The following is a 20,721-nucleotide window of genomic DNA, read 5'->3' as shown; positions in this document are numbered from 1 at the left end:
ATTTCTTTCAAATTTCTTTTTCGAATTTCACGCTTTTCTTACGAACGTGCATTATTATTATTTTTTGAAAAATTGAGAGAACATTGCGTTAAAATATCTTTTATGAAAGAATAAAACGGGAAAGTACTGTGCTTGAACGTTTCTCATGCATAAACAAGAAACATGCTAGTGTATTATTTATTGTAGTTGTCTATCCTTAAGATTCATTGGTACATATATCGGTAAAAAAAAAACAAGATTTTCGAGTAGCTCGATGGATAAACAAGAAGTCGGGGAATCCAGGATGTTGGTCCAGTAGTGAGTCATGAATACGTGATCATTATCGAAATACATTATGTGATGAAAATATATCAGGAAAAAATAATAAAATACTAAATAAAGAAATAATAAAAATCAATAAAATATTGAAATACAATACATTCATTTCTTGGATAGTTATTGTAAGAAAATTGAAATATATTATAATATATAGGTGTACGTGTATACAATATATATAAAATTTTAAATATAGATTGTCTTGAATATATTAATATCTGATTTTACTCTACTCACGTCTTTCGTCTTGACGTCATTAAGCGCATGTTTCGTACCGTAATGTTGCACAAAATGACGTCACAATAACGTCGGTTAATTTCCTGAAGATTTTTACGTAATTTACACACTTTACGTATAATTAAAAGTTTTACTCATTTCCTCTGATATTTCGAGAAATTCTACAGAAAACGTCAGTGTCCTTTTCGATCTGAGAAATTTGTTCAATTAATAATGATCGAAAATAGTTTGGTGAATAAAAAATCTATATTCTATTTATGTATCGGTAAATTAGGGCTTTTGTTGACACATAATAATATAGCTTCTTAAAAAAAATTATTAAAAAGTTTGTAAACACATTTTAATTTTTCCAAAAGTAAAATATTAAAAGAAAAGGAAGATAATTTTATTAATATTTGCAATAATAAATAGCAATAATAAATTAAATTACAGTTATACCGATAAAAATCTCAGTCTTCGAAATTTTTTATTTCACATGGCTCATCGAATTATAGCTTCAAATGCTTTTTAATAATTTTTAAATAATGTTTGATATTGAATCGTAATATCTTAAAGGTTTCCACTATTATTAGTAACTATGAAATGTGTAAAGGAAACATTATAGAAATATCTTCGACTTTTGAAATATTTGCTAGAAAATGAGATCTTTCTAATTACATGTTATACGTATGATACACTTAAAATAAAATAAACATATGTAATATCTATAAATAATTTGTATATATTAATATTTTGAAGTACATACTCATTTTTGTTCCTTTTATTATGTTTGCTATGCAATTTTCGCGTGTGTTTGACAATAGTCAGGACACGTTTTGGATAACGCGATTTCTTTTTATGTTTGATTTTGCTTGTTTTTGCTGATTCTTGAAAATTACATAAAAGAAAATTACATAAATTACAATAAATAATCACTAAAGATTTACCACATTTCTATGCATATACATTCAATCATTTTAATTTTGCACTAAGATGTATGTTTCTGCAATATTATAGACAGAGACAATAATAGAAATGATTTAATGATGCAATTGTCTTCAGACGTCAACTATAATCAACGCGAAATATACATTGGAAATTGAACGATACTGTCATGGTAATATCGTGGGTATTTCAATTCCAATCATATTTAATTGTAAATACAAAACTTTGATCATTTTTCTAATTTAGTTTTTCCTTTACAGAAATATAAAGCATCAGTAGTTTTACAAACAACAAAAAATAAAAAGCTTTCTATAAAATAAATTTCGGAATACATGATTAAGAATTAACAAGATTTAATTAACAATATTTCTTTTTTCTGTCTTTAAATTATTTGAGACAATTTTATTATAGAGCTTTAGTATAAAATTTAATATGACTAGAATATGTATATTCTTTTCGTCCACATTTTTTATTTTATAATTATTTTGTATGCTGGAATGTTTTTTTCTAATTCATGTAATAAAATCTCCAATGAGAAATTTCTCAATTTTAAAAAATGTAAATATATTCAAATTTTATAATAAAAAATGATTTAAAGAGATGAAAATAATAAAGAAGCTTAATGATTCGTACTATGTAATTTTGTAATTTAATATGCAAAATGAATATTGTAATGGCTATTTTCCAGGAATTCATTGCATTTTTATTGCATTTTTCATGCTCTGTTTGTTTTGCTCGAAAACTTCAAACTTCAATTTTAATCTTATAAAAAAAAAACATCTATTTTTGATTCATAGAATCAGACAACATTGAAGATTTTATTACATGAATTAGAAAAATATTCTAGTATACAGAATAATTATAAAATAGAAAATGCGGACGAAAAGAATGTATCATTCATTATTATTTTATTATTAACGAACAGATAATAAACGTAAGAAGAGTACATTTAATAATAATGAAAAATTACTATTCTAATTAATATTTTATTCGACATGTTTCACTCATTCGAATTTACAATAATCGGCCTGATATTAAAATCCGCGAACTTATATCTCTTTATTAATTCATCGCCGATAAATATTGCCCGTAATGCAATTTCATGCCAAGTAAAACAGATGCTTTCTCGAAAAATCATCCAAGTTATTACGAAAATATATTTCGGCAAGAGATATACTGAAGAAACTTGCAGAGAAATCTCCTTCAATTCATGCATTCCTAATATCATATATTTAATCGTGAAATTTAAATTTGAAAATTTTCAATTTATCCTAGTTTATCTCTCGTTGAAATATATTCTTTTAGTAACTTTGATGATCTTTCAAGAGCGCAATTTTTTTTCAACATATTGAGAACTTTTTGAATTATAAAAATGGAGCTGATTGCATGGCCACATACCTGCGCAATCAATAAATGCGCAACTTGTGTCTCCGGCATCTCGACGACGCTGCACAAAAACACGTAAACATAACCTTTGACGTCCGTCGTGTTCTTTCAATCACGACAGAACGATTCTGTAGGCAGCGATTCCTGGACGACAGTTTGTCACTTTCAAGAAGACATGGACGAGGAGATGGATGTCGCGAACGAGGAAGATCAGGCAAAAGCCTATCGAGAAAAAGTCCTGGATGAAGTCGAGGAAGAATTGACAAGGGACGAAATGGAGGAAGAAGCCGATGAGAAGATCGACGACAGCGGATCTGACAGCGACGACGACGACGAGGCTGTCGATGAGGCAGAAGTAAAATCCTTGCAAACTTGCCTGGCAGAGAATCCATATGATTATGCCACCCACGTAGCTCTGATCAACAAGTTGCACAAAATGGGCGAACTGGATCGTCTGCGAACCGCCCGGGACAATATGAGCAATATGTATCCTTTGAGTCCCGATCTTTGGCTTTCCTGTATGCAAGACGAGATCAAGCTGGCAGTCACCCCGGAGCAGAAGGCCGAGATAGTAAAACTATGCGAGCGAGCTGTTAAGGATTACGCTTGTAAGTCTTTACTTTATTGTACAGAATCTCATAAATTTAAAATTGTTCTATGATATTTTTCTGCGCATAAGTATTGTAGGATATTAATATTGCAATATATATTTTTAGCTGTGGAGGTATGGCTGGAATACTTGCACTTTAGTATTGGAAATATGGGGACAGAAAAGAATGCGGCTGAGAATGTTCGAGAGCTTTTTGAACGTGCGCTGACTGCCGTTGGATTGCACGCTATGAAAGGAGCGATAATATGGGAAGCGTTTCGAGAATTTGAAACTATTTTACTCACATTGGTAAGTAAATGTTGTTTATATGAGTACAGAGAAATAGAGTCCCTTTGTTAAACACTTCTCTTCTTTTTGCATTTCTTTTTTAAATAATTATTCTTTAATTTATATTTAATTTTAGATTGATACCTCAAATGTGACAGAAAAGAAGGAACAGTTGGGACGTATTGGCAATTTATTCCGGCGTCAATTAGCATGTCCTCTTTTAGATATGAAAAAAACTTATGAGGAATATCAATCCTGGCGTACAGAAGATGGTGCAGAAGCTGTTATTGATGACAAGATTGTCTTAAGAGGATATGAACAAGCTTCCACAAAGTTGAACTTGCTTATTCCTTATGAAGAAAAGCTCAAATCTGCACAAGGAGAAAACGAGCTGCTTGACACTTACAAAGGATACTTACTATATGAGAAACAACATCCTGATCCAGGACGTATTACTGTTCTGTACGAAAGGGCAGTAACTGATCTAAGTTTAGAAGAGTCAATTTGGTTGGACTATCTTACTTATCTTGAAGATACAATAAAAATTGAATCTGTACTAGATCCAGTTTATCAGAGAGCATCAAGAAACATTCCATGGTGTTCAAAAATTTGGCAAAAATGGATACGATCGTATGAAAGATGGGAAAGACCTATATTGGAAGTACAAAAATTATTAGAGAATGCCTTATCAAATGGCTTCTCGATGGCAGAGGATTATCGAAATTTGTGGATTACATATCTCGAATATTTGCGACGAAGAATCGAACGATGTTCCAATGAAGAGAAAGAGAAACATCTAGATGTCATTCGTAATACTTTCAATAAAGCATGCGAGCATTTGGCAAAGTATTTTGGTTTGGATGGCGATCCCAATTGCATTATCTTGCAATATTGGGCAAGAACTGAAGCGATACATGCAAATAACATGGAAAAGGCTAGAACGTTATGGGCCGATATTCTTTCACAAGGACATTCTGCGACGGTTTCTTTTTGGTTGGAATATATATCGCTAGAAAAGTAATTATGCTTATTTATAAAAAATTAATTTTTCCATTTAATAATTACTCCTATTTGTAACTTGTATGAATTTTCTATTTATTTGCAGATGTTATGGAGATACAAAACATTTAAGAAAATTGTATCAGAAAGCTTTGTCTTCTACAAAAGACTGGCCAGAAAGTATAATAACTGCATGGATAGATTTTGAACGTGATGAAGGTACTTTAGAGCAAATGGAGCTTTGTGAAGCAAAGACGAAGGAGAAGCTTGATAAAGTTAAGGAAGAAAGGCAGAAAGCACAGCAAGCTCTTTCTCAAGATGAATCATCCACGCAAAACAAGAAAACGAGTAAAAGAAAGGCGAATGAAATTGGTAGGTGGCAAACTTTAGGGGCTTCTCCATCAAAAATGATAAAAACTGATGTACAAACGAAACCTAAATTACGTGAAAGCCGCTTGAATTTTGATGCTAAGGAAACAAACAATAGAAATCAAAAGGAATTGAAATCAGAAATCGCACCACCGCCGGGTTATAAAACGACAAAAGATAATGACGCAGAAGATAAAAATAGCCATGAAGTGAATAATAATATTACAGTTTTTGTCAGCAATTTAGATTATACAGCGACTGAAGATGAAGTAAGAGACATTCTGCAATCAGTTGGACCAATAACATTATTCAAGATGATTAAAGATTATAAAGGACGTAGCAAAGGATACTGCTATGTACAATTGAGCAACGCAGTATGTATTACTTTATTGATTGACGAAAGAAATCTATGAATGAAAACGGAACCACACGCAAATGTAAAAAAGTGAGAACTATAATGATTGGAAAAGTATACCTTATGCATAAGCATAAACTATAATATCTCTAATTCCGTTTTCATGTCTCATTTGCAAATTTTAAAGCATTTAGATAAAGACTTTATGTTGTTTTAATACTTGGCTATTGTAGGAAGCTGTGGAAGAAGCTTTGAAATTAGATAGGACACCTTTAAAAGGACGTCCTATGTTTGTCTCAAAATGCGATCCTAATAAAGGTACAAGAAGTTCTGGATTCAAATTTAGCTCTACGCTCGAAAAAAATAAACTTTTTGTTAAAGGTATGTAAAGAGATTTTATACAATTACATAATATGTAATAACTTACAATACAAAGTTGCTTTCTCTATGTAACCATAATCTGTTTCCTTATTTATTTATGCAAAATTGTTTAATTAAATGTTCCGAATAATATTTTCTTCGATATTACATTTTTTGCAGGACTTCCGCTTACTATGACGAAAGAAGAACTCGAGGAAATATTTAAAGTTTACGGAGACTTGAAGGAGGTTCGTCTGGTTACTTATCGTAATGGACACTCGAAGGGCTTAGCTTATGTCGAATATCACGATGAAGCAACTGCTGCGAAAGCTCTTTTGGCTACCGATGGTACGAACATTCAGGACAAAGTGATCAGCGTCGCGATAAGTCAACCACCCGATCGCAAAAAAACTCAAACGGAGGAAAATGAGAGACAGATCAAATCATTGGGTGGAACTACGACAAGCCGTACGACATTTGGTCTACCCAAGACTTTACTATCTATGATACCGCGTAATGTTAAAACGAGTAACAGTAACGGCAGTACGGCTCCGAGTAGAAATGGAGTCGGACAGTCGATGAGCAATAAGGATTTCAAGAATATGTTTCTTAAAAAAAAATAACTTAGTATTATATATAATTATGCCTCGAGCTATCGACATTGTGACCACGCATGAATACAATATCATTTTATGTATCAATATGTGCTGTTACATTGAATTAAAGATTAATTTGATAAAAGTGCAAATACAGGATATGTATTTAAAAATTAAATGTGTAATAAGTAAGTTATGGGAAGTTCTATACGTTAAACAATCGTATAAATTGTACACTTTATGCACTACAAAAATTTCTTTCATGCAAATACTAATCTCAAATCTACATATTAATTTTTTAACATAGCGAGTTATGTTTCAGGAAGGAAAATATATATCACAAGAAAGAAAGTTATATATATGATTATATAAAATAATAATATAAAATAGATACTTTTAATATAAAATAAAATTGATATATAAAAAAATGCGTACGCCTAAAAATGTTAATCGCTTGAGATATTTGCTGACGATTCTCTATGAAAATCTGTGATGACTACAGAAGTAGAAAAAAACTTCCATCGTCGCGACATATATCGTACATTAATCTCGAAAGATAACTATCCTTTTTTCCAAGACGTGTGATATCGACAATCGAGTACAGACACTATAATTGCAGCTGCGTATTCGATAGATGATGATGCCTTTTGTGCCTCGGCGGGGCAATTGGCGGCAAACTTTCCTGCGCCAGAGATCTCGCCATGGGCCACTTTTTGACTCTGCCGGCGTGATAGTAGTACGTGCAAAGCAATGCCATAGCAGCCAGTACCACCAACAGGCACGTACCAGCAGTGACAAGGCTGAAGAGCCAGTACGGCCCGGTGGATTTCGGTAACGATGAATTGTCGACGAATTGTCATAGGTTGAAGTAGACATTGACTGCTTCAGTAGTCTCGACAGTGATGCTGCCTCGTTAATGCTAATCAAAATGTCAGCGCAGGCTCGAAACTTCTCTTGAGGCCCACATCCGATCGCTCCTATAACTATCATTGTCTTCTTGATCTTAAACAAGCCTTCCTTATTATTATTGATTTATCATTGTGCGATTCCACATTGAAGTTGTGTCGTGAAACGAGATAAAAATGTTTCTATCTGGACGTGTATAAATAGTATGTAAGTTTTAATTTGGTAAAATTTATTTATATATGTTAGATTAATTTATTTTAAAAGCGTCTGAGTCTGAATTACATGAATTTATACCTTTTTACTTCTTAGAAGACAGATTGTGTTTATCGGCAATTCGTTAAGAACTTTTCCGAGATTGTATTTTAACGGGTTGCCGTTTTTAATTTTAACGTTAATTTTCTGTCCAGAGACAAGGAATATCCTACAGCATCGTCGAATGACCTGGATGATTTTGTGAAAAGAAATCCAAATATGTGGATCAATACGTACAATGAAGCCACATTTTTCGTACTGAGCTGATCCAATCGTACTGTCGAGTGGTGTTCAATTCAGGGTATATAAAAAGTTTTAGTTAAACATATATGCGCGTGCATGATCGTAAATAACTTTTATTAAAGCATGCTAAAGCGCGATAGTGTGAATTGAATTCTCGTTGAACCATATAAAGATTCGTGATTACAGATAAGTTAAATCAAGATCCTTTATAAAGCGATCAAGCTTATGCAGCAATTCTAATATTTTTTTTCTTTTATTCTTTATATTTCTTTTATTTGATCATGATTTACAGTATTCTCTAATATTCTAAAGAAATAACAAGGTACAAAAATGTTCAAAAATATAATTTTATTAAAATATATGTTTACAATTTGCAGGGTGTCCCAGACCACCCGTACACCCCTTTTAAAATGAAAATAAATGGCTTTTGTCAAAAATCGCGAACAATTTTTAAGTAAATCGGGTACGCTCTATCAAATGGTGATATTTTCAACTTCAGTCAGACCGCCTTCGCCGTCGTGTGCTTCTAGCCACGCGCATTGGCCGATCTTCTTTAATTAATTTTTCGTCAATTATTGCGAATATCGCAAAATAGTATAGTACCTTCCTTCTTAATTTGAGCCAATCTACCTTCTTACTTCGTGAAGGTCAAAAATTGCCTGACATCCTGTATATATATATATATATATATATATATATATATATATATATATATACATGAATTGAAAACTACACTAATCCTTACGTTATATTTTTTTTAATTCTATACAAAATGCAGAAAAATTTGTCGAGTAGCACATTTTACACATCTGCGGTAAGATTACGAGAATATATTACGTTTGAGAGATTTGTTGGTAAATCCAGGGCAAATATTTTGCTATGTCAACGAAGACAAAGTATTGTGTGCGATCGCAAGTCTGCTGATTGCGATCGAACAGCGATCGTGAAACAAGGCCGCGCAGTTGATAACGACCCGTGGAATCATCATAAAGCACCAGTCCGATTCCACTATCACCATTGCAGGGACCACTGCCGTTTCGCATACCAGCGCAAAAAGTGCGATTCGAAGTCAAGGCGTGGAAACGCGGGTTACTCCAAAGACATTCCTCCTATAATTTGTACAATAATTGGAGTAGAAGTTTTTAATCTTATCATTTATATTTAAAATTTTATTCTGCGCCAATAATTTATAAAATCGATCAATTTAATAATATTTTGCAATCAATATTTGCATATAGATATTAGTGTTTCAAGAGTGTACGAAAATTTGTACATATGCCTTCATCGTGATTAGCGAATGCGCATTAAAACCAATATCGCATTCGTCATTCCAAATCGAAACATATAATGATTTTGACAAATCTATTCGTTATGGATAGATATTAAATGAATCGCAATATTATCATTATTGACGCGTGAAAATTACAAGAATTTCTTTTTTTTGGTATTTAACAACGATTTAATCACACATTAAATTTTGATAGTATGTTTGAAAATATTTCTTTTTCCATTCAAGACAAATCAGATTACGAGGATGTGACACGAAAATGATAGGAATCGTCGAAAGGGAGACAGTTTTACCTGACTCACTATTGGCGCCTTTGCCATTCGTGGTTCGTAGAGATAAGAATCATTTAAAAGATAGTTGCCGAATCCCCACCTTACGACATATCCTGTCTTGTTGACGACGCTCTGCAGATCGATCGAGTCATACCACATACAAATAGGTTGGATCGTAGGGCTGAACTCGACGGGAGTCTTCAAAGTCAGAATCGCCAAATCAGAGTCACCACTGCCACTTTGGTGATTGTAGTCGGGATGGAGCGTATAGCTTGCAATCTCTCTATTCAGAGCTCCCACTTCATACCAGCTAAATAGTCGATATCATCCCAAGGATGCCAATATTATATTGGGAGGGATATTCGGCGTAAGGCAGTGTGCCGCTATAAACAAAGAAAAAAACAAACACGAATAAAGCATTTTTCAACAATAATAATTATTTTCCAATAAATAAGAAGACAATTTCTTAGAAATAAAGATTCAGATCTTTAATGTTCTGTAAATCTCTAATAAACGGACAAAATCACCCCCTTCGTAGGTATATCCTTGTGTAAGTATTCTCTCTTTGATTTCTTAAAACACACCTGTCAAAATATGTTTTTGAGTCACAATGGAGCCGGTACACAGAAATTGATATTTAGTTTTGAAGACAAAGAGCGCCACTAACCACGGCCACTGACCCGGTAACGTCTTCATTTCCTTGAAGATTAGAGAATTGTCGGTGGTTGGCGGACTGCTCATACCGCACTCGAAACTTTGTTGAACATGTAGTGGCTTTAAAAATGGATTGTTGTCGATTTCATCGGAGGAAGTGATCGGACGTTGAACGGCAATAGGTTTCTTCGAACGTTGAGTGACAGGTGTATGTAACGTTGACGTATAAACTGGAACTGTCGGCTGCGGATTCGGCAAAAAGGTACTGGATTGGAAATTTGTGTCCGGATTCTGTTGCGGCATATTATAGGAATTCTGTGAATGCGGCAATACAGAAGACCGATACAAAGTGTGATCCAGCGTAATGGAAGTCACGACTTCTCCCATTGCTGAAACGAAATACGAATCACACATGTTAAAAACAAATTGTATTATCTTTTGAGAAAAAAATATTCATCCAAGAAAACATGTTTATTCTAAGATTTTTTAAGTAAAGATAAAAAAGTTTCTTTAACGAATTATATATCTATCTGTAGCTTTGCATTTACTCGCTTGAATTATGGACGATAAAATATGAAACAAGATTATGCTGCAAACTTGATGTGGAAAAAATTGGAGAAAAATTGCAACTGTAGTCTCGAATATATACGGCATTGATATTATTTCTCAAAACAGTATAATACTCACCGTGAGGACCTGAACAATATTGTTGATGGTTAAACCATATTCCGGTCAGTAATGGTATCGGTTGAGGCAAAGGAAAATGAATGTGATACAACAAAGGCTTATCCCTTTGATCCATCCGAACAGACTCCTCTTTCGATTGCGCCACTTTCAAACCGACATAGTTCTAAAACGTAGCGATGTTTAATAAAATACTTTAATGATTCATAAAACGAAGAGAATTGTATTTTTTTAATTGTACAAAAAAATATATTCATTGGAATAATAAAATTTTGTTTTAGAAAGAACAGGTTTTATTTGTAATCATACAATTAACTTTTGTTGAAAGTTATTAAAGATGATTTATATATCGACGAAAACCATGCTTCTTTTGAATTATTGATAATAGAAAATGTGCTTTACCGTGGATAACGCAACAGCGATACTTAATGTCACTTTCAAATGAATTTCGATGTTTTTTGGCGGGGATAAGATTTGGATCTGATCCATCACTTGGCTCGTTGCAGGATCGAATATATATGTGAAGTATTCATAACATGGAGATTGTTGCCCGGATACTTCTAATAGCGCGCAAAGTAGCTGCGGCAGCAACACAATCAAAGTAGGAACCTTAGCCATCGTGAAGTCTTGTCGCTAATACAACGAAATAGACGCAAATTACTTTTACGAATGGTTCTTAATATTTCAAAATAATCTTTTATTAAACTTGTCACTATAACTTTTATTAAACTTTTCACTACAATTTTCTTTTTCTACCAATATGTGTGCATCTATTTGATAGTGAGAAGATTAATGAAAATAATATAATCATTGTTAATTTTAATATATAATTTTGCTATCAAAAGAGTTTCTCAATGCGAAAAGCTCAAATTTCACATTATTCAATACAGCACTTTTAATAGCAAAAACAAAATAATCTTCGATTAATACATGTGCATAATAAATATCCGTGTCAATCGAATTAGAAACACATTCTCGATTTGTAATGTGAAGTGAGTTTACGCCACGCATCACAAATAAACTATGAAAAATGATAAAACACACAGATAAACTCGAATTGTGAAATATATTTCAAATAATTCGTAAAAAAAAAGGACATATACATAATGTTCCATGAATTATTCCTTAATATAATGAATTCAACATCTTAATATATAATGTAATAAATTGTTTAATCACAATTTGATATGAGACACTAAATTCAACGATATCTTCTTCCTTAAAAAATAAGATGATATTTCAACCAACGAAATTTTTGCTATTAAACATTTTTACGATTTTAATAATTCAATAATTTATCTATTTGTATTTTTAAATCACAATGGAATTGGCACAAAAAAATCATTTCTATTCAATTCAGTTTTTTTAATTGATCGCACAATAAGAATAATGTAGTGTACATGAAATGCTTTTTCTAATCTATTTTTTTTCAATAAGAATATTTCTTTAAAAAATTTGTTTTTTTTTAAATTATATTGTTAATCTTATTGGATAAATCCATAAATAATCAGTCAAATCAGCAAAATTTTTTTTGTAATAATAATAAAATTACTCGGAAAGAAATGCTGCTAAATTGAACAAAATGAATTAGCGGATATGAAGCGTTTACCATGCGGAGAGAGATATGTATTTAATATATACCTAACTAAAATGCGAAATTAAAACTAAGAATATGCAAAAAATGAGAATGGCGCCATTTATTCTCACAATATTCAACATCAATTTGTACCAAAGAACATACTAAATATCAAGTTAAAAATATTCGTTTCAGGTAAATAGATTATTTATGCAAACGTATATGCAAATCCTGACCAAATCTTCGCAATAAGAATACATATTCCGGAACTTCTTTAATTAATAATCAGTTTTCATTCGTTCAAAAGTAGAAAAATTTTATACAACGGTAATTATCTTCCTGTCATGTTTCGAGCTGTATATTCATCTTGAGTCTTGATCATTCAGCAATTGTCGAACCGATGATAACAGGTCGCGTTAATGCGCCGCTTCATTAATCAATAGACTTGATGAAATTCAGGTGAAGATCAACACTTTCGCGAATAAATATCCGTTTTCACTCTATTGCTGTCGATATTATATGGTTATATTTATATTTTCTGTTCTTTTTTTATTTTAAAATATTATATACTATATGCACGTCCATCGATCGTTAATATATATGTATATCGCGAGCATTGTTTTGTATCTACATTGTATTTGGTATCAACAATTAACTTTTGCGTATTAATTCTTGCAGCTTCAATCCAGCGATCTTTATCGAACTTCGTTGAGACATCAACTGATCATGAAACGCCTTAACACACGCTTACAATTTCCAGAAAATACGTTCTATGATGGCTACAGTAGTGCAACATCTCGATTCAAGGCAATCATGAGTGAGGTCATCATTCGGTTTTTTCTTGCGATATAAAGAGTCTTAGGTCGAATGCAATAGTAAGAGAAATAGCAAATAATCGACGTATGTCTAATGAGTTAAGAATTTTATTTGTGCTTCGGCTATCATCAAAGCAAAGTTGGAGAGTTATTACGTCAATGACGCATGTATCTTCTTACGTAACCGCGCAAAATCGACAAATTATTAATATGTAACAATTAAAAATCATTTTTTTGTTTCCTTCTCTCGTATATTTTTCAATGATATTTTTTTCAAGTTTATTTCTCCAACATTCTTTTCTTACGAACGTGCATTTATTATTTCTGGAAAAATTAAAAGAATATTACGCTAATATCTTTTATGAAAGAATAAAACGGGAAAGTACCGTGCTTGAACACTTCTCGTACCAAACAAGAAACATGCTGTATATCATTTATTGCAGCTAATATTTTGAAATATGTACTCACTTTTTTTTATGTCCTTTTATTATGTTTGCTAAGCAATTTTCGCGTATGTTTTACAGTAGTTGGGATATGCCTTCCAATTAGATCCAACTCGATTGTTTCTTTTTACGTTTGGTTTTGTTTGCTTTTGCTGGTTCTGAAAAATTACATAGAATAAAATTATATAAATTATAATAAATAATAATCATCTCAGAGATTTTCCAGATTTCTATTCCATATACATTCCATTTACAAACATTTTAATTTTAAGATGTACATACATTTGTACACAATATATTATATAATATATTATAGAAATATTATAGAAAGATACGAGAATAGTGAAGACACGAATAAGTGATTTAATGATGCAATTGTCTTTAGATGTCAACTAATCAATGCAGCACAAAATATACATGAGAAATTGAACCATACTATCGTGGTAATATTTTAATTCCACAATCATGTTTAACTGTAAATGCAAAATCTCTGATCATTTTTCTAATTTAGTTTTTCTTTTACAAAAATATAAAGCATCAGTAGATTTTTGCTATAAGCAACAAAAAATAAAGGGCTTTCTATTTATTTTATAAGCGTGCGAATCTGAATTATGTGAATTCATACTTTTTTATATCTTAGAAGACAAGATTGTGGCAACTCGTGAAGAACTTTTCCGACATTTTGTTTTAAACGCGTTCATTTTTAATTTTAACGTTAATTTTCTATCCAGGAACGAGTAATATGCTACGGCATCATCGAACAATCTGGATGATATTAGAAGAAATCCAAATATGTGGACTAATATGTTGTAATGAAGCCACATTCTTCGTACTGTTTGTTAGTTGTTTCAATCTGTTGAGTGCGTTCAATTTAAAATATAAATAATTTTAGTAGAACACAAATACCCGCACACACACATGATCATAAATTTTATTAAGAGATGCAAACGCGTGATTGTGTGAATTGAACTTTCTTGATCGAAAACTACATAAAGATTCATGATTGCGGATAAGTTGAATCATGATTCTTTACGAAGTGATCAAGTTTTTGCAATTCTAATGTTTTTTCTTTTATTCATCTCTTTTATTCGATCATAACTTATAGTATTCTCTAATATCTTTACGAAAAATAACAGAATACAAAAATATTCAAAAATATAACTTTTATTTGTATTTTTCTAGATTTTATAAAATAAACAATATATAATCCTTTGCGCATATAAATTACATAAAAAAATCATGTACATGAATTCATATTTATAATTTATAAATTCATGTTTTGTAATATTTTACATAATACTTTTTTTATATTATATTCATAAATTCTTAAACAATATTTTTACATCTAAACATTTTAGAAATATAACTTATATAAAAGAATATTCAGGGCCGGTCCTGACGGTGGGGTGAACGCGTGCCCCGCACGCGGGCGGCCGATTTAGGGGGGCGGCCAAAGGCCGCCCTCGCGGTCTTAATGTTTTACAAAAATTGAAAAACAAAATACCAATTTGTAAAACGATAATAATGTGTAAAAATAATTAACAGAATAATCAAGGAATAAACAATTCAAATAAAAATATATAGATTAATTGAGTCTCCAGCAGTCTATATTACTGATTGGGCAAGCGACCAAATTTATGTTTTTCTCGAGTGAAGTGATGCCGGGGATTCCCCGGCAGCAGAGATGCCAGATTGCAGTCGCCAAGCGTGCTGTTCTGCTGTTCTCCGTGCTGTTCTTCTGTTTGCAGCTGCAATCTGGCATATCTTCTGCCGGGGAATCTTACTTATACCATATACCATAGTGGAAGCAGGAAGTGGCGAATGGTGAATATCGACACAACATAAAGCGAAAGTAAGTAATGATAAATTAAAAATTTTGTTTTTCAAATCAACGTACTAAATATTTATAATTTTGTTATTGTCAGAATGACAGGTAGAAAAACTAAGAGACAATCTGGAGCTTTTTACAAAAAGAAGCGAGCAAAAAAAGCAGAGGAACAGCAGCAACTAAAAGGGGGGCTCTAGAAAAATTTTTTGAAAATGATCAAAACCAAGGAAGTTCTTCATCAGCCTCATTATTTGAAAATCCAGAAAATGTTCCAATGGCAGCTGATTTTCCTGTTGCTGAAACTGAAACTGAAAATACGGCACCAGATACGGACGTTGATGGAGAAATGGACACTGACGTAGAAGCATCTTCATCACGCGAGAAGGAGAAGGAAATTCAAGATCAAGTTGAATAGAAAGTTCTTGGGAATGAAAGCGATTCCATATCTATGTTATTAGACTTAAATGATCCAAGTACTTGGCCTAATATTATATCAAACAAATTTATCGAAACGTTAGTAGAAATAGGGCCTGTTCATACAGATAATAATTATAAGTTTCCTGTAGATGAAGAAACTAGTAATAGGAAGTTTAATATTTTATATTTTAACAAAATTATGGAAAACGGGGAAAAAGTTAAAGGAAATTGGCTTGTTTATTCTGTCAAACTAAACCGTGTTTTTTGTTTTCCTTGTAAGTTATTTAGCAGAGAAAACATAAAAATAATTAATATTGGATATTCTGATTGGCGGCATTGTTCTGAATATTTCAATAAACACGAAGCTAGTATTCAACATATTCAATGTGTAAAGAAGTGGTGTGAATTAAAATTACGATTAGATAAAAAATGCACAATTGATAAGGTACAACAAAATTTATTTGACAGTGAAAAGGAGCGTTGGAGGGTTATAATTAAAAGAATGATTGCAATTGTGCAATTTTTAGCTAGTCAATGTCTGGCTTTTAGAGGAACAAATTCGCAAGTACACTACCGCTCAAAAGTATTTGGCCACCCTTAATTTAAGAGAAAACTCGAAAACGAAATTGTGTCTATTGCCTTTCATCGATGTTTATTGTTTATGCGCTAACGGAAAGTCGTTTTCAATAGTTATATTATAAATATCACTTCATGTTTTTACTAACAGATAGCTACAAAGCCAAATAAGGTACACGGAGAAAATTTTATATTAATATGTAATACAATTTTATATCACATTTTACTATTTTTTGTATGATCGGTGGACCATCATGACTTTATAGAATAAATTACAGTACAACATAGTAAAATTTTAAACTAACACTTACATAACATGTTTCATTATTTGCCATAGTAAAAATTCGTAGGTGCTAAATTGTAATCTTTATTATGTATCATTGTAAAACATTATAATACTAAATCTCAACTTCGATAAATGTATTTTTTATTCTTTCTTTTATTACTTTTTTCCAGATTCTTCTTTTTTGCTTTTCTTATTAATTTTACTTATAATTAATAATATTTCATTCATTATTGAACAGACACAATAAATAATATATAATTTTATTTTATCTAATAAAAATTTATTAAAGACAGATACAAAATGTATCTGTAAGTATTTATAATTGAATCTTATATTTAAGATCTCTTAAATATGATCAAACTATTATATGTGCTGTAAAGCTATTTTTCCCATACACTTTGTTAATTAATTTAACAGCACTCAGAGATATTAATTATAAATAGATGAGATACATTAACAGAAAAATAATAGATAGAAAACCATAAATAAATATGTAATATAATAATAAAGATTGCAAATCGACTTATCGAAGAGATACTTACGCTTTCTTTTTCGTTTATCTTCACAGCATTTTCATTCACAACACTTTCTTTTATTCTTCTATAACGAATAAGAAAGACAATAAAATAAGCGTTAAACAAAGCTCAACAAAACGCATACGTTATCGAGTTAACGATTGAATGAGACACGCGGTAGCTGCAGCCAGAAGTGTACACTGTATGATAAAACAAACTTCTGCGTGTTTCGGCTTATTCTTGCAGGCGACACCTATCGCTTTCCTCTTCCCTCAGATTTCTTAACAATTAATACATGATTTTGACGTAACTTTTACTATGGCAACATTGTTTTTATCACATAAATAAAGTAATTTTTGTTAAAATCACTCAAGCCATATTCTAAGATGGGAAGAGTTAATTTTTACTATGGTATACAGTAAAAATTGACTTTGTATATATTTTTTATTTTTCTTTTCAATACTAACTTTTATCCAGCAAGTTTTGCTTTAAAACATAATAATTTCTACTATGAGAAAGTGTAAAAATTACGTTGCTTTCTTGTTTTTAAAATAATGACTATAGCATTTAAGCTTATAAATTCTCGATGGTCCGCAGCTACTACCACATTATAGTAATCTTTGATATAAAATTTTCTCCGTGTATTTATGGCTCTTTTCCTAGAATGAATACTTTTAAGTTTTTACTACAAAGGCGCGTGTTTCATGGAATTTTTTTGTTTATTTGATATTTTAGAATGTAACGGATATAGATTTGCGTCAGTTATCTACTGCCATTTGAACAGAAAACATATCTCTTGACGCATATTTTGCAAAAATAATATATAGATAGAGAAGATATAGATAGATATATAGATTATATATATATAGATAGATATATAGATAATATATATATAATATATAGATTAATATAAATGAATGATTTTTACTTATTTATAGTCATTTAAACACAATTTACCTAGGTGGCCAAATACTTTTGAGCGGTAGTGTATATGAATGGAACAATGGTAATTTTTTAAAGGCTGTTGAGATGATTGCTAAATTCGATCCTGTTAGATCACTTAAATAATCTTAAAAATCATGTTAGATCACTTAAATAATCTTAAAAAGTCAAAGGAACTTAAAACTCATATGCCACATTACTTAGGAAAACATTTCCAAAACGAAATAATACATTTATTAGCTGCAGGTGTTAAAAAAGAAATAATGCAGGTTGTGCAATCTTCTAAATATTTTTCTATTATACTCGACTGTACACCAGATGTAAGTCATACAGAACAAATTAATAAATATAAATACTTCAGATAAACAAGTCGACATACGCGATTTTTTTTGGGATTTTTATCCCGTCACGAATACTACTCGTGAAGGATTGTATAACTTCCTATTAGAAAAATTGTCAAATTATGAGTTGGATGTTCAAAATATTAGGGGACAAGGTTACGACAATGGATCCAATATGCGAGGTAAAAATATTGGCCTGCAAAAGCGCATTTTAGACATCAATCCAAGAACACTCTTTGTTCCTTGTAATGCTCATACTTTGAATTTGGTCGTAAGTGATGCGGCAAACAGTAGCGGGGAAATATTTGATATTTTTGAAATTATTCAGGAAGTATATAACTTTTTTTCTGCTTCCATATATCGATGGAAATATTTTGAAGAAACACATTACAAATTTAACACTCAAAAGTCTTAGTGAGACAAGATGGGAAAGCGGAATTAAAGCTATAAGACCATTACGCCTTAATCTGAAGAACATCATTGACAGTTTAACTGAATTAACGAATGATCCTATCCGAGACGTAAAAACAAAAAATATGGCTCATTCACTGGCACAAAAGATATCTTCTTTCAAATTTATATGTTCTATAATTATTTGGCACGATTTGCTTTCAAAGATAGATATTGTTAGTAAAATGCTTCAAAACCCAAAAATAAGCTTAGCCGAATGTGTTCATGCTTTAAAAAATCTCCAAAATTACATTATTAAAAAAATAAACGATGAATGTTTCAATATGTTCATTAGCAATACCGTTACAGAAGCTGAAAAAATTAACGTACAACTAGAATTTCCTATAATTCGCCATATAAAAAGGCCACGTCAATTTTTCTACGAAAGCAAAGCTGATTGGGTTGCAGATCCTAAACAGCACTTTAAAATATATTATTATAAATAAAATGGTAAAATAAAAATATATATTTTAATATATATTTTTATTTTACCATTTTAGATCACATAAGCAATTCTCTTGATCAAAGGTTTGAATTAGTAAATGAACGTGAGTCTCTGTTTAACTTTTTATATGGTTTTAAAGGAATGGATAATGACGCCTTAATGAAATCATGTATGGATCTGTAAAATTCCAGTCAAATGAAAATAATGTGTTAAAAAGGGATTTAGATGGTATTCAGTTATATAATGAAATATTGTCGTACCGGGAAATTTTCCCTGACGCATCGTTATCGAACAACCCCTTCATATTTTACAAAAGATCGTAGATGTTGATTTAATACCTTGTTTTCCAAATTTTACTATTGCCCTGAGAATTTTTTTAACACTGCCAGTTTCCGTTGCGTCTGGCGAGAGAAGTTTCTCAAAACTCAAAATAATTAAAAATTATCTCCGTTTTACGATGTCCCAGGAAAGACTAAGTAGTCTTGCACTTATTTCTATTGAACATAAAATATCAGAAAGTATAGACTTGTCAGAAATGATAGACGAATTCGCATCTCTAAAAGCCAGAAAGGTTATTTTGAAAACGTAGGTACATTTATTTTGTTATTTAATTTTAGAATATTTTAAAAGATATAAAGATTATTTATGTTTTTGTTATTTTCTTTATAAATAATTATTAAAATAAAATACATAACACATATTTTATAAGTGAAATTATTTGTTTATTCTATCCTATATGAAGTACGAGTATTTTTGTATTTTCCCAAAATTTAATTTTAACGGGGCGGCGAAAAATGGGTTTGCACACGGGCGGCCAAGTACCCAGGACCGGCACTGAGAATATTACGTCATATAAATTATATTTAATTTTATATGAATTGTGTGATATTTTTGTATTTAATAATAAGATGTAATAAAAAGATAATTATGAATTGTTTGATAAAGATACATGATACAATGTATAGCAGAAAATAAAAAATATATCCGGGTCATATATATGATTTATTTTAAATTTGTATTTTTTAAAAGATCTGTTATTTAATAAACACATTTATTTTTACATATATATATATATTTAAATTGAGTATCGCGATAAATGCATTCAATAGAAGGGATTAATCTAAAAGTCTAAACTATAGAAATAGAACTTTATATAAAGAAATGTACATATATATATATATATATATATATATATATATATATATATATATGTATATGTATATGTATATGTATATATATATATATATATATATATATATATATATATATATATATATATATATGTGTATATATATATATATATATATATATATATATATATATATATGTATATATATATATGTATATATAAAGTTGTTATATATATAAAT

The 20,721-nt window shown here is 30.7% G+C and overlaps 1 protein-coding gene, 2 long non-coding RNA genes and 1 pseudogene across 4 annotated transcripts in view; 2 read left to right on the top strand and 2 right to left on the bottom strand.

Moving 5' to 3' along the window:
- The window catches only part of LOC145959567 (uncharacterized), a 101,598-nt gene that overhangs the window by 9,199 nt on the left and 71,678 nt on the right, over positions 1-20,721 (top strand). The gene's annotated exons all lie outside the window — the stretch shown is intronic.
- Positions 126-1,150, bottom strand: LOC145959569 (uncharacterized). Its single transcript, XR_014435080.1, has 3 exons — positions 991-1,150; positions 553-742; positions 126-371 (listed from the first exon to the last, which is right to left on the bottom strand). It is a non-coding gene; the product is annotated as an uncharacterized LOC145959569 (long non-coding RNA).
- LOC145959555 (spliceosome associated factor 3, U4/U6 recycling protein) lies at positions 2,778-6,570 on the top strand. The gene is made up of 6 exons (XM_083078517.1): positions 2,778-3,470; positions 3,579-3,760; positions 3,876-4,756; positions 4,845-5,481; positions 5,696-5,843; positions 6,003-6,570. The coding sequence occupies exons 1-6, from the start codon at positions 3,038-3,040 to the stop codon at positions 6,443-6,445; spliced, it is 2,724 nt and encodes a 907-aa protein (XP_082934643.1). The 5' UTR covers positions 2,778-3,037; the 3' UTR covers positions 6,446-6,570.
- LOC145959562 (serine protease gd-like) lies at positions 8,153-13,073 on the bottom strand (annotated as a pseudogene). The gene is made up of 6 exons (XR_014435076.1): positions 11,120-13,073; positions 10,721-10,883; positions 9,964-10,422; positions 9,401-9,762; positions 8,657-8,928; positions 8,153-8,486 (listed from the first exon to the last, which is right to left on the bottom strand). The product of XR_014435076.1 is annotated as a serine protease gd-like (transcript).

The sequence above is a fragment of the Camponotus vicinus genome, unplaced genomic scaffold (genome assembly GCF_025532165.1).
Source record: "Camponotus vicinus isolate PSW18456_S1 unplaced genomic scaffold, iyCamVici1.0 SCAF_1, whole genome shotgun sequence".
Taxonomy (NCBI): domain Eukaryota; kingdom Metazoa; phylum Arthropoda; class Insecta; order Hymenoptera; family Formicidae; genus Camponotus; species Camponotus vicinus.
Note: the sequence above shows the minus strand (reverse complement) of the source record. Positions and strands in the feature narration are given on the sequence as shown.